Below are 21,440 nucleotides of genomic sequence, written 5' to 3' on the forward strand. Positions count from 1 at the left end.
ACCTATGACATGACTATTGACAGCACTGGTTTTAGTTTATTAATTTTATTAATTTACTTTTTTGTCTGATTATATATATACTGTGTGTTTAGATTGTTTTGTTATTGTATATTTTAACTATTATTTTATTTCATGTTATTATTGACATTTTATTGTAATGGCAATGCAAAGAACATGATGCTAACAGGTAAATTCTGTACAAATTAAATAAATAAATAGTCCTGTAGTCTTTTTCCCTGAACCAGCCAGGGTGATCTCAAGGCTGATAATGAATTACTCTAGGCTTCTTATCTTGGTGGATTTCAGCACTTGCCCTACTGGAAGTGACTTATGATTTCTCAATAAAAAGCCTAGCCAGTCAGAGGTGAATGGGAGTTGTAAACAGGATTCACATATTAACCCATTCAAGATTAGAGAGGAAGTAATGCCCTCATTCTGTACCAGTTTTGTCACACAAGCCAAACACATACCCAGAACCTCATCTTGTTTTCATTTGGATTGTTCTTCCAGTCTTTCTCAAACTTAGGGAGAGTGAACATGCACTTCTCCATTGATAAAAGAAAGGTAGGATCATGTGTCATGTAACAGTGTGACATATGGCACTGGAACACCACAAAAATTGGCAACTTTCTTAATCATATAACCACCTTTTAGCAGAAAACAGATCATCAGCTGAATCTTTATAATTCTGATTCAATTTAAAAGAGATATGAGTAATTGCTTACAAATATATATAGAAAAGAAAGTATAATTGGGTTTGTATTCTATCCCTCTTAATCATGCCTTCAGAAATTCAGCAACAAGAAAAATATCTTTATATTTTCTAAGATAAAAGTATCTTCTAATTATAAACTAAATATAATCCATTGTCATCCACAACTATGTAAGATATAGTTGTGTTGATTTTTATTAAATACTCTTCTACCCCACAAGGCCAGCACACACCAAGAATTCTTGGACCTCAATCGAACTGGCAGAAAAGAAATTTGACCTCATAGATACTTTTTGTTCTCTAGCTTCAAGGGCACCAAACACTAAAGCAAAGCATTTTAGAAACTTACATTGTTCTGATGTAAAACTTGAAGTACTTTGTTGACATTATTCAAGGCGTGTACTCTTGTGGATCCACGTTCTTTCAGCTTTAAAAACAACAATGTTCAGGCATTATAAACGAAATCACTAGTTTTACAATTAACAATTTTAGGAACAGCAAAGTAAAACAAATCTACATTATTTCTGATTACATTTTCTAAATCTAGCTAAATGCATATGCACTTATTTTATATAGGCCATATAATTTAATGCAGTGCTATATTACTATGGGAACTTAAACTAGCTGTTTTAAGTTCATCCGTTTTAGGCAACTAAATCAGATAAACTCTGATCACATTCAAATGTAACAATGGAAATGCAATCTAACAAATTACAGGCTCATTCAGTCCCCCCAATCTTCCCCCTCCTTCAGACACAATGCAAGAAAATGTTATACTGTTGTTCACTATTTATAGTAGAAACACCATGTGATGCTTTGTCTGAATACAAGAAAGTAAGGTACCAAAGTAAGGAGGTTGATAACCTTGGTTGTTAATTAACCATACTTTGAATAATCCTCTATTTCCCCCATGCAGAAGATACAGAAGCTTCACATTTTCTCCCTTCATATTCAAAAAGGGAGAAGATGAAGACGGAGTGCATAAGCCCAAGTTTTGGAACAGAGCATTCTTATATTAACGAACAATAGTTTCCTATTACATCCAAGTATGGACCTTTTCTCCCAATTAAAGTCACTGGTCAGAATGCAATACCCAAGTGTAGACACTGCAGTTGAATGTTTTCCACAGCCTATGATACTTTGATTTGTTTGCAGAGAGTGGTGAAGTTGTTCTTAAAAAAAAAAAAAAAAGGACTATCAACGTTGGGCACGTAGAATGCAATCAACCCCTGAGAAACTCAGAAGAGATTTAATTTTGCATTTTGTTGCATACACAGAAGTAATTCAGAATGGGCATTAGCCTTAGACAACATGCCTACTTCGGTTCTCCTCATCAAAACCATCACATCTAATGTGCCAATTATTGTTCTATCCAACATTATTGAGCTTTATACCTTATTGCTCATTATCAAGATGGTATATGTTTAGTGCTTTGGATTTTCAAGGTTTTGACTAGTCTCATTAAAGTTAATGTGCTATTGCCTAAAAATCCGATCCGACCCCCCCAAAATCCAATATCAATCAGGGGGATCATTCTGCAATACATTTTCTTCTGCCGAAAAGCTTCCATAAGAATCCATCAAATGAAAAGTAAATAACTCGTTCAGCATGGCTGACCTGATCAGCAAGTAACACCATTACCCACGTCAACTTTTTGCTATAACTGAAAAGCCTAAAAATTTACTATTTTAAAAAGTAATCTAGAATTTCTAAGGTTTCAGAGAATAGAAAAGATGCCAAAGATGACATGCAAATTCAACCTTAGATGAGGGAAATAAAAATCCAAATACACTTTGAATGTGTTCTTTCAACAACTGCAGGCACCTGTCTAATTTTCTAAATAAGCAAAGAGAAGCATAGTTATTATGCATACCATCTTTTAGATTATCCTTCCTACACAGAAACAGTTAATGTTTTTCTTACCAGTGGAGTCCCTGTCAGACCTTCCAAGAGATCCAATAATTTCCTCCCATCTCGAAGATCTAGGAACATATCCTTTATTGGCAGTTTTCCACACTATAAAATAAGGGTTTTAGAATCATGTCAAAACACATAAAGAGAAAATAGATATTTTATTAATTTTCCAGGAAGTCATCTATATTGTTCTACGCAAGGAAAGGGAAGGAAAGGGAAGGAAGAATGCTACAAATGTAAACCAGGATTAGCAGACAGATTTCTCCTCAGGTTGTATAATTCTCTGCATATGGTCTAACATTCCATACTTGCCTGCGCAAGCTTTATGTACAGGCAGTCCCCAGGTTACAAATGAATTTTGCTCCTGAGAAAATGGAAATTACTCTTTAAGTTAAATTTGTATGTAAGTCAGATCGATCACATATAGTTGGCCCTCCACATTTTCAGGTGTTAGTGGCTCAGGACTTCTGTGAAAGTGGAAAAACTGTAAATATTTCTAAGCCCGCCCAGCCACCCACCCACCCAAACTCACCAGTGCCATTTCCTTGCAGCAAGGAAATGCTGGAGAGATTTCCTTCTCTAGATGGGTGGGGCAGGAAGGCTTGCTTTGGAGGTCCCTCTCTCCCCTTTGGTCGATGATTTTCTGCAGTAATTGTTTTTAAATTAATATGCTTTATTGCAGTTCATTTGTAAGTGTGGGCTGTTCACAACTTGGATGTTCATAACTCAGAGACAGCCTGTACTCAGGTATACCAGGGTGGCACCACTGCACAGACTTTCAGAAATCAATAGAAAGCAGCTATCTGATTGCCATTTTCTGTTACGATGTTGTCTAACCAGAACTGCTATCTATAATACATTCTGGTACTTGTTCTTATCACAGGATATTTTTGAGCAGGTATATCTAATAGAACAGTTGCCACCAGAGACAGGACAGAATAGAGAGGTGCAAGCATCCATCTTTGCAACTGACTTATATGTAGGCTTTTAATAAATGTGGTAGGAAGGAAGGAAGAGGAAAAAATGCAGGTTGTATCATCAAGATCTGTAGAGGGACTTGGTTCTCTTTCGCAGATCGATCATCTTCCCAGACAACAAAAGTAAGATCATAATTCAGCAGTGTTCGGCACTACACAGCAAGGAATTTTCTTAGGAGAAAACTGTTAAAACAGAGAGCTCTACCACTCTCTCTGGCTTACATACAACTCAGATCTGCCTCCAATTTTCAGCCAGCATCTCCCTTTCTCATCTCCCTCACCCCTTAATGCCTCTCATTTGCAAGAATTCAGGAACTGTTTAATGCCTTAAAAGTCACAAAACATCAATCCCACAGAGTGCCTCAACAGCTGAAATTGAGAATAGTCAGGCTATAAACTCATGTCTTCAAAGTTAAATGCAAAAATATAACAGAATTACCTGCAGAGTGATGCGGTTTCAGTTATAACTGCATATTTAATAAGATTTTATCAATGAAAAGCATCAGTGACAAGAAATAATAATCTAGTAATTAATATGACTCAGTTTGGACAATGGTTTGGAAAATTATGAATGAACCAGGAGAACTTGGCTCTGCATTTCTTTTGTGCAACTTCCATTTTTCCTGTTTAGCACTAACCATAGAACAAATGGGAGAAATGAAACCGCGCGTAGCTGAACTATGGAATTCACTGCCACGTGAAGTACAGCAGGACCCCTATATCTGCATGGATTAGTTCCAAGCCCCCAGCGGAAGTCTGAAACCACAGATAATAGTAAACACTGCAATATACATACTATACACATTTCTTTTTTCACAATTCTGTTCATTCTCACCTCAGCATGCAATATTTTTCTTTCCCTATTAAATCAAGAATTTTTGCTTGCATGAAGCACTTTATGACTTCTCTTTCAGGCTGAGGTCAACCGTGGTTAACTGAAAATGCAATGACTGAGCCACTAGATACAGGGGTCCTGCTGTAGTGATGGCCAACATTTACAGCTGTGAAAGGGGACTGGATACATTCATAGAGGACAAGGCTATTGATAACTGTAAGTCTTGCTGACTATGTGCTGCCTCCTTTATCAGTGGTGGTCTGCCTACATATACCAGTTGCTGAGGAGCACTGATAGGTGGAACTCTTGTAGCCATCCAGCCTGTGCTGGCCCTTTGCAAAAGGAGTGCTGGAGTGGATGGACCACTGGTGTGCTCCAGCATGGATTTTCTTATGGGCATATGCTCTTAGGGTAAATACATCTCAAAGCATATGTAACAATGACACTGTAAGCAGAGGTGCAAATATTTAGAAGGAAATGTGAGGATAATTGGTGGTATTATGAGTAGGAATGAAAAACTGTTATTTAACAGGGCTGTTTTTACAAAATAGAAATAACCCACACACAGGAGCCAGGATAGGGGAGTCCTGTTGTCTAAGTTGGCAGGGGAAGTACAAATGGAAGACAACAGAGATCAGTTGCATCTCCTTTGTCATAAAGCTCAGTTTAATAAGGCATATGAAAAGAGATGGGAAGCATGGAGTTACTTTAGCTCTGTGATGCAGTCAATTCCATACTACAACTCATATTCAGCATCTTGTTATTTAATCCTCCTGGTCATCTCATCTACAGAAGCAAGCAGGACAAAACAAGCTTGTACATGACCTTGGGTGCAATCCTTTGCATGTTTAGTCAGAAATAAGTCCTACAATTCCCAGCATGCTCAAGAAACATAGCTAAACAGTTTTACTATATAAACATAACTAATTTCTAGTCCATCTTGAATAATACGTATTATGTACTTGGATATTTGTGTCAAGATTTTCCATATCATGTGCCCAAGACGTGGGAATCTGATGTGGGAAACCATTCAGAAAGCAGAAAGGTCACCATGCAGGGTAAGAACAGTTTTAGTTTTAAAAAACTGACCGTATATTGCCAACATCTAAATTTAGAGCACCATCCTGTTTTCAAAATGTTTATTTTCTGTTTTTCTATTTGTATTTCAGTCAACCAAGGATGCAAGAAAGTATATATTATTCTTTTATAGATATTTGCTATGATGAATTGCCTATGTCTAAAATAAATTATATGCACTTTACTATTTACCCATTTTTTTCCTACCACTATAGGGTGGAAATCACACGTAAAACAATATATACAACAAATTTCTTTTCAAAATAAACAGCGACTATATTTTCTTCAAATACACCAACAAAGAGAAGTGTAACCCCCAAGATACATATTTAATACTTAAGGAAACAAGGGCTGTATTTGTAAACAGCCTTTGAGAATTACTACAACTTGAACTGAAAAACAAAAAGATTTCCAGGATTATGTTACCAGGTAGTCTAATCTGATATAAATTGTCTGTACCCTGGTGTACCCCAAACTTCTATATTTTCAACAAGAAGATTCTTTTTTTAATTAGAAGAAAAAGCTCAGTGCTGAGTCATTAGTGGCTAATGTATGCTTTTTTGAAATAATATATTAATATAGTTGGTTGGTTGGTGACAAATTTGAATTCTGGAAAGTTACTGTCACTTTATACTATCAGACTTTACACATAATGTCTATGCATAAATTATATATGGATATCTAAATCATTGTTAAAGACTAACCAAGATTAGCCAACCAAGGTGTGAGACTGCAGCTTCAAGGGCAAAGGAAGGTGATACCCAATTAACTCCTCCCACCAATGGAACTGCTTACAGCAGTAGAATGGGAAAGTTTAATGCTCCCTCTATCCCGTACCCCATGCACCAACAAAACCTGATCCATGGTTTACGAAGGACCCTGAAATCATAGAACCAGCCAAGGATTTTGCAGTGGTTTATAAACCACCTCAGCTACCCCACCTTCACTGAGTTCAGACATTATGACAACCTACACCAGGCAATCTACAAAGCAGCTCACAACTGGCACATGCAAGATATGAAAAGAAGTTACTGTTGCTTATTTTTCCTCCATGACCATGTGTACCTGGTCAGAATCTTGGAGGATGCTCCAAAGCAAATTTAGGTGGTGGTGACTGCTAGGTGGACGAGAAGTCCCACTCCACAAGTGCATCATTATATTTCAAGTTATGATTTACATGTGCAGCAAGGAAGATGGACAATATGTGTCCCTCCAGATGTTTTGGCCTGCATTGCCTATCAGTTCTAGCCAGCATAACCATCATAATCATTATTATTGATATTCGTATATCTCTTAACATAAAATCCCACATACAAACATGAACACCTTGTTAAAATAAAATATTAAAAGATATTTCAGTTAGAGCTTTTGACAGTACAAATGGAGGCATGGGACTGATTTAATGATAAGCCAAAAAAGTCTGAGAAAGTAAATGCACTTTCAGGAAGTAACTGAAACATATTCTGTCTCCCAAGATGTACAGAGGAGGATTCTCCAAAGGGCGGATCCTATCAGGTAGGTCTGCTGCCAAGGAAATAGCAGCATTCCTTTAATTTTGCAACAGCCAACAAGCCCTTCTCTGACAATGTTGAAGGTCACTTAGCATATAAAAGGGAAAGGTATCCCAGTCCAAAGTTGTGCAGAGTTTTGAACAACAACAACATTAGCTTGAGCATGGCTCAGTAGCTAATAGCAGGCCAGTGCAGTTCTTGCAACACAGGATACCCAGCAGATTGCTTCTGGTAGGTTTCAAGCCCTCATACTACCCTACCACCTACCAACACCACCAGAGCATTTGGGCTTATGCCTACAGAAAAGAAAGCAGAACACTAATTGTAGGCTCATGCAGACAAGCACAAGGGGATTACTGCTAAATAGACTGTTGCTGCAGAATTGCTCCAGTAAAGAGTCAGAGAAAAACATTAGTGGTGGGGGTCCAGTCTTGAGCTGTTGTGGCACAGGGTACAGGCAGCAACTCTGCCACACCATTAAACAGGCTGTCACTCACTTCTACAGTTTTCACCCTCACTTCCTCCTCAAAAGAGTATCTGTCTGATGAGGACCAGAGGGAAAAGCTGGATGATGAGAAATCTGGGATCCTGAGGTGAAGTTGTTTTTGTTAGGGATATGTGAAGATGCCCCGACAAAGAATGCTGCAGAAGACCATGTGCTGATATGGCTAAGCTTTCTGTAACCTGTAAAAAAGTAACTGCAGTTGATGCTGTTTAAACATAATTTTGGTTGTGGGGACAATTTTTGCTTCCTTTTTCATAATGCTGGAACTTGAGTTCTTCCAAGAGAAAAGAAGACTGGAAGAACTCATAATCAGCTTGTGGCATTCTCTCTTACAAAAGATGATGATGGCCACTCCTTTCGAAATGATCAGACAACTGCATGGAAGATGGAATCCAACTACTAACTGTAATGAGAAAATGGATCATTGGAGTGGGGAGGGGAATAACAGCAAGGATGGATGTTGCCTTCATACTATGCTTGAGGTCCTTCTACATATATTTGGCTGACTGCTGTGGGAATAAGATGATGTATTTGATCAACCTTTGATCTGATTCAGAAGGATTCTTCTAATGTTCTCAGTGAAACATAGGCCCTTTGAGACTAAAACTGACTCTCCCCTCCCACACCATGTCTTTAATCAGAAAACTGGAAATAATACAAAAGTAAGCTGTCAATACCACACAAATTATATCTATGGATTCTGAAAAGTATTTAAAGAATGGGTAGTCAGTTCCCAAATACAGGAATCCCAAGGAAAATGCCAATTCTTCCTCCTTAAAAATCCCCTCACAATCTTGTAGTTCCTCTTTCCCAGCAATTCTTGCTGTTTCTTGGTGGTGGTGGTGGTGGTGGTGGAGGATTATTCCTAGTTTACTATTGTTGCATCTGAACAAATGTCTTTGTATTTTTATATATGTTGAAACTGAAAATGAGTCAGGTTTTCACCTAAACCAGGTTAGCCCACTGCTTTTGTTTCTGATTGTATATTGGTGAAACCATGCTGTTTCTCCTTTTTGTCTTCTTTGAACTCCATCCAACTTTCCATTCAGAACACCCAAGTAAAAAATAAGGCTGCATCAGATTATTTTAACAAGATCTTGAAACGGAGTTTCACATTCAAAGAAATATCCACATGGTTAGCCTATTTCAAAATTATACTTTGTGCTGGAACTTCAGGGAGGAGACAATTTTCTTCACACAGCTATGACCCAACTACTTCAAAGGGATTTTTCTCTAGAAATTAGACAAAGGCTGAACAGTGACATCTTCGTATGCTGGATAAAGAAAACTTTAATCTCTAAGATTCCATAGGCTGTAATAACCATTCACAGCATTTATTTAATGCTAGTTCTAATGCCTTCCCATCACCTACCACATTAAGCAACCATCTAGATATAATGCCAGTTTAAGTTCCTTTTAATGCAGTGTTATAGACATGTTTTCCTGAACAAATCATTTTGTTTAAATGAAACCTACTTACCAAACTCCAAGCCCTGGAACATGCCAAATCTCAGACTCCACAGGTCTGTGAAATATAGCAAGCTGAAAAGCCACTGGTAGAGAACTGGGAGGGAAATTCAACCAAACCCACTTATAAGCCTCTCTATGATTACAAATTCTTTCTTATCAGAGTTCCCAATCAAAAGAAAATTCAACCTGTGGGCCTGCAGGCATTTGCACTCACTGTGCAAAGATCTACAGAAAAACCATGTTAATGGGACTTGCATGCATGCTTTCATCCCCACCACATTTTTAATTCTCATACGTGCGTGCAGGGTGAATGTCTGGATGGAGCTTCAAAGATTGAAATGAATTTTAAGTTGATGGGCAAATGACAGGGACTCACTCCGTCACACAGTGCTGGGCTAAAACCGCTGGAGTGTCCACCATTTCTGATCAGCACATCCAGGCATTATCAAGCATTATTAAGCTGGAGGTGCTGCGCCACTGCACCTCCTATAATAAATAAATAAATAAATAATGTTCCTAATTATCCTAGTGCTGATCTCCAGATATCAAATCTGATGCTATCATAAAAGTATTTCATTGAAGAAATAAATTTTCTCATCTAAAATCTATTGCCTTAAGCCTAACAAAGGATTATGAAAAGAAGTACGTTTCTTCCTCGACATTTTATCATGTACATGAAGCCAATAAATTGTGAATTGCTCCGCTTCTGATAGAATTTGCATTAGTGCAAGAGCTACACATATTATTGCATGTAAGGCACAACAACTCCAATTATACAGTATGGTTAATTTAAAGTAGTCTTCTACTCACTATTGCAGAACGTTTCAATAAAATTAAGAGATTTAGATACAGGTGTAGATAAACAAAAGCCCTACAACTCCTGGCATTTGCCAGCCAGCCATGAGTCATACAAGGAGAAGTTTAATAAAACTAGACCTGCTGCATTCGTCAGTAATGACTTCTCATGGATAGAAGACATGATCAAAGCCTTCTTTTCTTTCTCCACCCAGCCTACCTATGGTTTATGGTAGAACTGGAGAATTTGTGGCCTTCCAATGCAAACTTCACCAGCCCTTAGACAACACAGCAAATGGTCAGTGATAGTGGAAACTGTAGTCCAATATATGAAGAATCCCATGTTCCCTATTGGTGGATTACAGGGGAAAACTATTATCTTACAAATGCCATCCATTTGAAAAACAGTATAAATACCATAAACGATTTTTAAAAGAATGAACTAGAAACAAGCATGGATAAATAAAGGAAGACATTGATATGGACACTGCTTGCAGCCTTCAGGATCTCAGCACTCCTTATGTCTGTTGGAGTGGATTTAATAAGGAGTTGTAGAATTCAGTTTGTTGCTATTGTGATGTCTCCTTGCCGGGGAAAGGAACAAGACGTATAAAGATTTGTATATTTCATTAGCTGATGATCTGAAAAAACTATGCATTTTAAGTAGCCCAGCTATATGCCTATTAATTTTAAGTCATCCTTACCTTTGAAAAACGAGCATTTATCCATTTTGTGAATGTTTTCTTTTGTACATCATCATGCTCATCTAGAAAGGAAAGAAAGAAAGAAAGAAGTTAAAAAGTATTTCTCAAACTTACTCATTAGCACTGCACTCAGATTATTTAAATCAAGTGCCCCAATGTGGCAACATGTGTTTCAGTCTCACTTAGATGTGAACAGCTAGGATAACATTTTAGGAACTATTCTGGGGGGCTGAAAATTGTTTCTCAATACATATGGAGGACAATCTGAATTTGCACTCATTTGTTGTGGATAATAGCAGAAAAGGACATTACTACGATAGAATTAGCCTGTTCTTCTCTTCCAGTGGCCAGCTTTCCAAGCATTCTCAAAATGTAACTAGAATAGTATTTTCTCAGGAAGTAAACTTTGGAGAAGTTATGTTCAGGATTCATGAGTGTGTGGTTGGGAAGGGGTGTACAACAGGCCACACTTTCAATGATTCTCTGATCCCAGCTCCACACTCTCAGTTCCTGATCCAGCTGCAATGAGCAGAGAAGTCTCAAAAGTTCAACTTGCTTCACAAGGACTCCTTGGCCAATCAAGGTCACCATTGCTCATGTTCAATTGTACCAATCTACTCATGTTCAAGTGAATGTCCATAAAACTCCTCTTCTGCCTTCCCTGCTCAATACAGTGAAGCTAGCACACACAGATCTTTATTCCTCATTACTTCATTCAAATGCTGGCAAAAGGCTAACATTTATCCAATCTTCAGTCTGCACAAGTACCAAAAAAGAATAATCAGAGTTTGATTGACACTGGTCAGGAGAAGTCCACACGAATGCTTGGTCCCCTTTACTCAAAAATCTGCCCACATTCCCTACCACATTTTTAGCCATGGTTCACTGGTATAACTGAACTTACAACGATCACTGCTAATGCTTCTAACCAAAGATTTGGAAACAGATTTGAATTCTAGGTTACAAATGTACTCTACTTTTAGTGGCTTGGTTCAGAAAACTGTGCATTTCAGTTTGCCTCATTCATCCTTTAACTCTTCTAGTTCCGAAACATGATTTAATTTTTCTTTGAAATATAGAAATCATATCACCTACTGTGCAAGGAAAGGCTGCTGTGTGTGGCATTTATAGTTAATAATTAAAATAAAATAGGATAACATAACAAATGTCTATCAAATCATATGTATTTCTTTTATGCTACCCAGCACATTTAGTTAGCAACTTGGAATCATTGGATTATCTATGCTCTGTATGAGTGGTCTCTGTCTTTCAAAGGAGATCGTCCTTCCTTCCATTTTTATTTTCCTTCCAGTGTGACTGATCTAACTGCTACATTTTAATTTGTTCTGTGTCAAATTGTTGTTGGTGACTTGAAAATAGACTGGACTGCAAACATGTTTTGTAAACAGTATGAGAATAAAACAAGGCTAGTGATAGTTATACCATGACCTGATTTGCATGGCAGAACAAGATACCACAGATTAGCAGTCACAGTGGCTTGCTGCGGTCTGAATTGGGTGTGGTTTCCACAGGGTGTTTTGTTTTGTTTTTAAACAAACACAGCACTCTGAAAACCTTGTTGGGTTGTTCACGGTGGCTTGCTGAAATGCTGGGTTCACAGTGGCATAGATTTTGCACAACTTGTTTAAAAGGGTTATGGTGGTGCTCAGCAAAAGCCATGAAAAACTCAGCCACTCCTCTCAGTGCCCTCCAACCCGCTTCCTGCGGGCTCAGCATTCCATTTGCCAGTTAGATCCTTGCTGAGCCAAGTTAGGCCTATAAGCATAATTGCCTTACCCTCACTTGAGACTATGACCATTGAAGACGGAGGAAATTAACTTCCCACTCATGTTTCAAGCCAAAATTCTGCCCCCTTCCTGAAGAATGGTTAAAAAAGAAAGAAAAAGAATCTCAAGGTGTGCTAGGAAGGGGAATGGACTGCATCCATGGAGGTTTTAAGTGTCAAAGAAAGAAAATAAATAAAAACTTTAGCCACTTCATCTTAAAAAGGTAACCCCCCCCCCCACACACACACACACTTCCACTCTGAAGATATGCCATATGTATATCAATACCAAGTCATGGCAAGCTTAGAAGAAGTTGCTTGTTTGTCTTCACCATCATAGGTTACATAGTGAAGAACTAACCCCTGGTGCATTCTTTTCACAGTGGCATGCCCAAAGCATGCAATGGGTAAAAAGGAAGTTTCCTAATATTCACATATCATTAATTGTTTTTCTGGTCCAGGTTCTAGCAAACTTGAACCAAATTAAAGTGGCCACAAAATCCTACACAGTTTAAGTCCCAGTTTGGAGGAAAGTAACTTTCAATCAACTAAAATCTAAGAGGAGGTACTATCAATGAAGCATGCCTTTTCAGCAAGAGTAGTAATTTGCCTGCCTGTCCCTTTTAATACTGTATTCCATACTAGTTAATCAATAATATGAATTTTAATCAACTGTGTATTAAAACCACATACATTTGCATATAAAAAACCAAAAACATGCTCCCTCTTTCTCCGATAAGCATTGACTTGTTTCAATTTTATAAGAGGAAATTGTCCTGGTAGAAAGAAGACTGGAATATACTGCCTACTTCCTGTAGGTTTTTTTTGAAAGTAGATTTTAAAATAATACTTCAAGTAATATTTACTAGCATTAAACCAGTATATTTGGGGCAGTGGGTAGCTTTACTTAGTGGTCCTTTGAAATTCATCCAGATTTATTTCATTCTTTTAAAAGAGGGTTTTCTCTTTTAAATTTGCAATCTGAGGAAAAAAATGGGGTTCAACCTATTTTTTCTTAGATTAAACTTATATATATTTTTGAAAAAAAAACTAACATCACAATTGTTTCTGTTCCTCTACAGATGCAAAGAATTTGCTAGGTTGTGATTTATTATTTGCTTTCTTACAATTTATTATACCTTTATCTCTAAAACTCTGCTCCTTACTTTGCTAAATAGAATTTTATAGAACACTAGAATCAATAGTTCAGAAAAACATTTCTTGAAGAAAAAATGTGCTGGGAATGTTTCAGATGTTTAAACTGTTTTTTAACACCACCTCTAACACTATGTTACAAAAGGTCAACATTCTTTTAACTAGTTTTTAAAATTCTTCTTTCCTTTAATTGCTGAAAATGAAACTTTTACACAAAGGAATGTAGAAATAAAATGCGGAATTAGCCTGTGGGTTTTCAATTAAGGTACCAAGAATGTAGCAGAATTACAAATTTGCATTTGCGTGCCTCAGGGACTATAGACTTGTGTGTACATATACTTCAAACTCCTTCACAGGCTTTTCGACCAGAAAACAACCGTGTCTATTATTAAAACATTTATATCTCCCTTCTCTTAAAAAGCAGCATTAAGAGATCCTTACTTTGTATTGCCACCCACTATACCCCAGGTGGACTCCACTTTCAGTACATCTCAGCACCTGAGCTCAGCATATATGAGACAAAGCAATACGGAATACAAACCATTTCAGGCAGAGATGGGGAATATGTGATTGTCCAGGTGTTGTTGGACTACAACTCCTGTCAGTCCCATCCAATGCTAAGGGAGATGAGAACTGTAGTCCAATAATATTTGGGGGCCAAGTTCCTTTCCACTGATGTAGGGCAAGAACATTATCTGTTTTTGTAAGAACTTCTAAATGAGAATTTAACTGCCAGTTCCCTGAGTCTGTTTACCATAAACTTGTACTTAATCATTCACCATAGGCTGCAAGGACTTGCATTCAGGCACATAATTGGATTGGAGGAGGAGGAGGAACGAAGTACTCTTTCCCTTCTCTGCACCCCACATCCAAACCAAGCAAACAAAGCCCCTCCTCCACACTAAGAACAGAATTCCAGCACATTGCTGACAGAGGAGTGAATTTTATTATCCCTATTTTGCCAGCCCCAGGAGAGCAGTAAAAAATACTTCAGGTAGTAACTTTTCTTAGCTAATTTAGAAGGCTGATTTACAGAGCCAAGCCAGACTTAAAGACAAAACATTTTGACATAGTGTTCAAAATCATAATTGGACCACCTATCCAACCCTCCATTCAGCATCCAGGTTTAGCAAAGACTTTCACTTTAGGCCTAATAGCATATAAAAAGAAGCAGATGCAGCTTGGTTGATGAAGAAAATGGGGGGGGGGGGGAAACAATGTTGGGTGATATGGAAGCCATAAAGCACTAAACTTTATGCCCAGGAGAAGCCCTTCTAAACCCCCACAGTCTTTACAGTATTAACATGCAGTAAATTATTGCTCGTTACTAATGCTTTCTATGTTATATTTTTGTTGTAGCAAAGTTGGCATAATTGGCTGGGCATAGCCTTTCAGTATGCTCTAAGTCTTTAAGTAGCCATGTTTTTCCATCACTACAGTACTGTGTCTGGCAAAGCTGGTTTAAAACTAATCAGTGCGCCTGACTGCAAAGAGCAACTAGAAAAGGTCCACAAGGTAAACCTTACAACAAGCACATCTCTTACTAAGCTGTCCTATATTGTTGCAACATTTTCTTGACATTTGTCAAGCTGGCAACAGATCAGAACATACCTTTATATTCTCATTAATCCTCCATTAACCTTAGCTGACAGATGAACCAGTTAACTCCTCAAGTTAATTCCCTCTTGATTAACTGTCATGGGCCAGGGCTCATAAATTCAGTCTGCCAATTGAAGTCATGGAGTCAAAAAGCCGAACCCAAAGATAGTACATGAAAGATGCCTTCAATTCCTGGAAGGGTATTTTATAACTTGCATGAAGTGCTATACAAGAACAGTGAAGCTAAATCCAAGAGTGGTTCTGCTTGAAGAAGCATGGCCAGTGCTGTGCAGCATACCTGTTAAAGTACTGCAAAAGTTGCCTTATGCTAATTCTTACATAAGTATTTGCAGAACAGTGCTATTAGTTCTCTTCCTTCTGTTTACAGTCCTTTGGATTTTCTGCAGCATATCGTAAGATGTGGTTATTCAATTAAAACAATGTTAAATCTCAAAATCTCAAACAGGTATCAGCTCAAGATCTGCAAGGTCAACCAAGTCCAGTCAGGTATGGTTCTTAATTTAGCAACAGACTACAGAAAAATGGATATGGAGTCAACCAATCTTTAGTCAGAAGGCAGACCATCCATAACAGTCCTAGGCATGTTAAGCCTTTGCCAAAAGATTTCATCAGCCTGTCATCAAAACTGGGTACACATATTCCAATTTTTGTCTGCGTATAATTTACCTGTGGACAATTGTAGGAAAGCTAAATGAAAGGCACTCAACTCTTTCTGATAACTTGCTCAGAGTGTAACGCAGCTCAGACCTGAACCATTCCGAATACATACATACATGGTGGTTTGCCATGCACAACAGTTTCTTCCCGCTGGTCATTTCTTCACCCTCCTCTGCATATAGCATTTATATAATGCTCATTCTCTCTGGCACACACAATACATGCACAGTCTAACAAGCCCAATTAGATAGTGCGGCCTCTTCATCTCTCCGCTGAGTGTTCCTTCCCTCTAACAGCACACAGTTCTGTCTCTTCTGAGCCTCTGTGAGCTGACAGGTTTTAAAACTTCTCAGAAGATAGAGAATTCATCTCAATACCTGGGCTTGTTTCATCTAGCAAAAGAGACAGCAAAGATCTAAAGAGATTTCAAACACTAAAACCTGCACGTTCCTCAAGTATTTTTCTTTGTTGGCAAGTTTATCTGATTTGGGCGATAAACTGGCACACAAACTCTAAAAATGATCATGTTTCTGCAAACCTATGCAACCATTTTAATTTGTTGCCTTCTTCATCTCTATGACTGAAGCACCAAAAGGGGTAATACAAAACTGGCCTTGGCCTTATAAAGGTATATATACACAGGATCAAACGCATGATGTAATTCCTTCCACAAAATAAGGAAGTTTTAAAGAAAAGTGTATGTTTTTCTGAAATTCATGGACCAATAACAAAACAAAGCATCATTTTGGAGCAAGATGCAGAAACTCTTTTATTCTGCTATTTGATGTTCCAATTAAACTTTACACTGTATGGAAATACAAATCAGACAATTATGGGAAGCAGTTAAATGAAGATTACAGTAACTGCAACTCTGGAGTGATCTTCAGTAGAAGTATGAGACTTGAGAATAATGAATGCTTCTCTAACAGGTAACCTCTCAACATTACAGCTATTAATTTTCTCTTTTTATATAACATGAGTTCTATTCCCTAAATAGTCAGGACACCAGGTTGCTAAAGCCTAGGCTACAGCACAGTAGCTAAGGGACCAAGATATGGATCAGGAAGCTCCTGCTTTGAATTTCACCCGTGCTTGTTAGGTGCCCTTACAGGCAAGCTTCTCTCAGCCTCAATCCCATCCACAATATGAGGCCAATAATACTGTTTTACAATATAATCCTATGCATATTTAGACAGAAAAAAATCCTATCACTCCCAACATCCACCAGCCATCATGGTTGGCTGAAGCATGATAGGAGCTGTAGGACTTTTTTGGCAGGTGTGGAATAGTTAAGGCAAGACAAAGAGAGGGTTGGGTTGGTATAGGATTTTGGTGGTGGGAGGATAAGGAGAAAACAGTTGTAGAGTGAGTGAAGTCGACTGCCACTCTTGGCAAGCATCACAGAATTAGCAGGGATGAGATTCTGAAGAGCAAGGGGAACTTGAGTCAGTGGAGAGGGGAGCTTTAGCAGACCAGGTAGAGGCACATGCTTTTGAAGCATCCCCAAGGCTGCAGCCCACAGGTTTCCAGGCCAAGCAGATGTAGAATGTTTTGGAAGGGACGGGAAGAGAAGAAAGAATAGCCATTGCCTTGCCCAGTCCCTTCCCCATGATGAGGTGTCAAGAGAGAGAAGTTGCCTGGTTAGAGGGCTTGCACTGATCTTGCCGCTTGGTCTTTCAGCAGCAGGAACCATACTAAGGGCCCCCCCACCACAAGACAAGTTTTTGAGAAGTCCTTAGTTTGGGTTCAACAATCATTCTTACTATGCACAGAAGCTTATCTTCCAACTCACTAAAGGGCTTTTATTTATTTGTTTATTTACTAGATTTATATCCCATTTTTCACTTACAAAGAACTCAAAGCATCATCATCTTCTTCCTGCTCTCAATCTTATCCCAGCAACAACCCTGTGAGGTAGGTTGGGCTGAGAGTCTGTGACTGGCCCAAAGTCACCCAGTTGGCTCCACGACCAAGTGGGGATCAGAACCCAGCTCATCTTAGTCCAGTCCCATACCCTTAATCACTCCATCCCACTGGCTCTTTCAGATTTACTTTGTCTTACAACTGCAGAAGTGCCAGTATATATCTGCTTCGTAGAGAGACTTCTCTGAGATTTGCAAATCTCTGGTTTGCAAATGAATTTGTTCCATCTGAAAAAAGTTACTTGCACCTTCTGGCACTACTTCAAATGGATTCTGAAACATTCTTTTTTCCTTTCGATGCTTATAGCAATCAGTGAGTCTATTCTGAAATTCCACCTGCAATAGGCTCAGTGCTTTGATGTGCCTTTCAACACTGAACTGTAAATTCCCATCCTTCTCAAATTTTAGTTCATTGCAGCATGAGAAGTTTGCAAAGTTACTCTAAGTTGCTTTACAAAAATGTTCCATTTTGCTTCAAAAGCTTTCCATTCAGAAAGCATGTCACACACAAGCTTTCCTTTCCCCTGCAACCTTAGATTCAATGTGTTCAAATGCACTGTGAAATCAGTTAAGAAAGCCAAATCAAAAATCCATCCAGGGTCAGAAAGTACTTCTTGACTTTTTCCTTTCTCTTTGAGAAAGACATCAACTTCATAATGAAATCTGAAAAAGCATTTGAGCACTTTGCCTCTGTTAAGCCACCTGACTTCTGCTCCATATTCTGCGTCTATCTCTGAGCGAAAATTTTGAAACTGACGATGAGTAAAGCCATGATGCCTGATGTAATTAATGCTAGATACAACAATCCGCATCAGACTTTCTCACTGACAAATCTTATTATACAAGGCTTGCTGATGGATGATGCAGTAAAACTGCATGAGAAGTGCACCGTTTAATTTCAACATCTCTCACTGATTCTTTCAACTACACCAGTTTTACTTCTCAACATATTTCTTGCACCATCAGTTGTGATGCTTTCCAATTTATCTCAACTCAGACCAAGATTTCCTACTGATTGACACACCTTCAGGAATGTGTTTTCTGCAGCTGTAGTGCCTTTCAAACTCTGCAGTGCCCACAATTCTGTAATTCTGAAATTGGAATCTATCCTCTTGATCAATAGTAGTAGTTGAACAGTCACTATAATGTAATTGCTCTCATGCAATGCCAAAGAAAAAAATCAAAACTTTTTGCCTTGACAATCAGGGACATATGGAGCTCTTCTCCTAGTTCTTCAACATTCCTGGGGATCATAGATGCAGCTCAACCAACACAAGTAACACAAGATACCTTAACAGAGCACATTTCCTCCATTACTGTAACCATGCATTTCTTAATGATTAATTAGTGAATGGCCTCAGCAATACATTTAGCAACATGACAGCTGGTCCTCACAGTCCACAGGTTTTCCTCAACATGCTTTCGAAAACTATCTTGCTGCAAAAACATTGATTTTTAAGAGAATTTAACTTGTTCACTCACACTTCTCTTTGATATATTGAGTAGCTCTTGTGACAGGATTCAAAGTGCCTTTGAACATTGTACTCCTTTAATACTGAGACAGTTTGAAGACATAACAGGCAAACTGCTTTTATCCTTGTTTAAAACAAAGTACTCTATAGTCCATTTGTCATTAAAGACTCAGTGCTCATCTACAATTGTTTGTTTCTTTGAAACAGCCCTTTTTCTTTGCAGACATCTTACAGAATGTTTAGTGGAGCAGCAGTTGCAGAGTTTCAACATTATCCTTGAATAAATAAAAATATGAGAAATATGGTTTAAGGATCTAACTCTTACCTATTAAATCCACCCCACGCTAGCTGCTATTAGCTAGGAATTTTCATTTTGACCATGGCAAAGAAGAGAAGAGACCCTGCCTCTACAGTTCTCAGGAATATTGGGCCATATGCACAGGGCAGGAAGATTTTTTTAATGGATCATGAATCTGACCTCCAGATGACAGAGTTGCAATCCTAAGCACATTGAATACTATGAGATTTATTTCTTAATAATCACACAGCCTTGAAGTTTAAATCAACACATGGTAATTCTTTAAAAAATGGGGCCCTCCAAAAAAGGGCAGGTAGAGGGAAGGGGCAAATGAAAGGGCAGCCTCCCACTTAGATCAGAGGATATGCCATTAAGTTGGTTTCAAATTATATGAAAGGTGCACATACACATCACTGCCTGCCAGCCAATCATGAGAAGCAAAATGGCAGCCATGGGAAAGGAACTTGGCTGGAGGAAGATGTGGGAAGGGGAATCCCATAAGCTTCCCTGCTAAGAGAATACTCCTTCCCTCTCAACCCAAGGGGCCACTCATTGGCTCCTGTAATCACAGATGCATGATGACTCCTAGGTGGAGCAGGTGGTGGTGAAGAGGCGAAAGCAAGCAAGGCAAAAAGCCAGAGCAACCAGCTCTTCTTGAACAAAGAAGAATGCTTTTGCTTGAAGCAGCAACCTCACCAGTAAACTTGGAAGCCACTTGGAGGAGCCTTGATGGGTGGAGCCTCTAAAAAATGTTCAGTATGCAAAACACTTTGTGTCTTTTTGCAAAAGTACCAGGCCTTTTACTTCCCTTTCCAGCCGTTTTTGCAAAAGCAGGCCAGACAACTCCTGTACCCATCCACACACCTGCTTTATCTTTCTTACACACATATATGGTGATGCACAGAAAGTGAAAAAGCTGAGTGGTATGGATACCTAAGCTGTACTGGCTAGCAAAGTACCCAAAATAGCCAAATGCTAGCATGGAGGATAAGACCAAGAGAAGGCTGACAGAGGCAACCATCTTGCTATTGTGCTTACTGTAAGAAAGGGACAGGAAAAAGAGCAGTAGATGGTGCCGCTGGAGGCAGGAAGAACTGTGTGGGTCTAAGGGAAAATGCCTTGAGGGTGATAGCAGTAAACAAGCAGGTTGGAGGGCTACACAGAAAGAGCGTGGGGGCTGCAAGCAGCCCATGGGCCACAGTTTGAGAACCCCTGATGAAAAGAAAGCTTGTACAATGGACTCAGGAAAAAAAGATAAGCCTACAGTCAAAGTACAGGTAGTCAGAACTATCTGAAAAGCAAGTGATACAGTCTGTTGCTTGTTCATTCTTACTCAAGTGGAACCGAATGCCTTTGGGACAAAGATTTTCAAAGCACATGCACAACCTTTCTTGATGTCCAAATATCTACTGTGGGCTACCAGATGTGGAACAGGTCAGAAGAAGTTACTGTTTTCACGCTAGACGATCTCTTCTATACTGAAAGATTAAACCCATTGTTGCTACCCTCTGTACCTACTCTCAGCCTGAGGAACACTTATGTAGATTATAAGATGCTAATTTGCTCATTAGTTTTCATTTTCTCAACCAGTTTACTTACTCCTGGATTCACTGAAAAAACAGTGAATTATGATTAGAAGTTTATTTGGCTTTGATGAAAGTTTACCGTCAAGATTTATATCCCTTGGATATTAAATCTCCAAGGTAGTTTATAATTGGGATATAAATATGAACAAGCAAAACCGTATCAATGACAAGTCTAAAAGCTATATAAGTCTAAAAAGATAGCAAGAGCATAAAATAAGGATGAAATTCTACAAAAGTTTGCCATAGTAAAACTACCTTCACTGCACAGAGAATTGAGCAGCAATCAATCAAGGAATATCAAATCTGAAGTGACACTTTCAAAAAGTTCCCACCGCTAGCACCAACCCATCGTGTCCTTGATAAAAGAGCACAGCCGGGAAAAGGGAAGGAGAAGCAGAGGAGAGGAACACTCATGTGATAGAAGGTTGCTCCCTAAGATATTCT

General features: G+C 38.6%; 1 protein-coding gene across 1 annotated transcript in view; it reads right to left on the reverse strand.

Moving 5' to 3' along the window:
• Positions 1-21,440, reverse strand: part of UTRN (utrophin) — a 365,154-nt gene that overhangs the window by 305,601 nt on the left and 38,113 nt on the right. The window contains exons 3-5 of the mRNA XM_044451088.1: positions 10,501-10,562; positions 2,636-2,728; positions 1,062-1,139 (exon numbers count right to left, since the gene is read on the reverse strand). Of these exons, the coding sequence (XP_044307023.1) occupies positions 1,062-1,139; positions 2,636-2,728; positions 10,501-10,562 (233 nt within the window). The remainder of the gene's footprint in view (positions 1-1,061; positions 1,140-2,635; positions 2,729-10,500; positions 10,563-21,440) is intronic.

This window comes from Varanus komodoensis, unplaced genomic scaffold (genome assembly GCF_004798865.1).
Source record: "Varanus komodoensis strain SLA01 unplaced genomic scaffold, ASM479886v1 scaffold1, whole genome shotgun sequence".
NCBI lineage: Eukaryota > Metazoa > Chordata > Lepidosauria > Squamata > Varanidae > Varanus > Varanus komodoensis.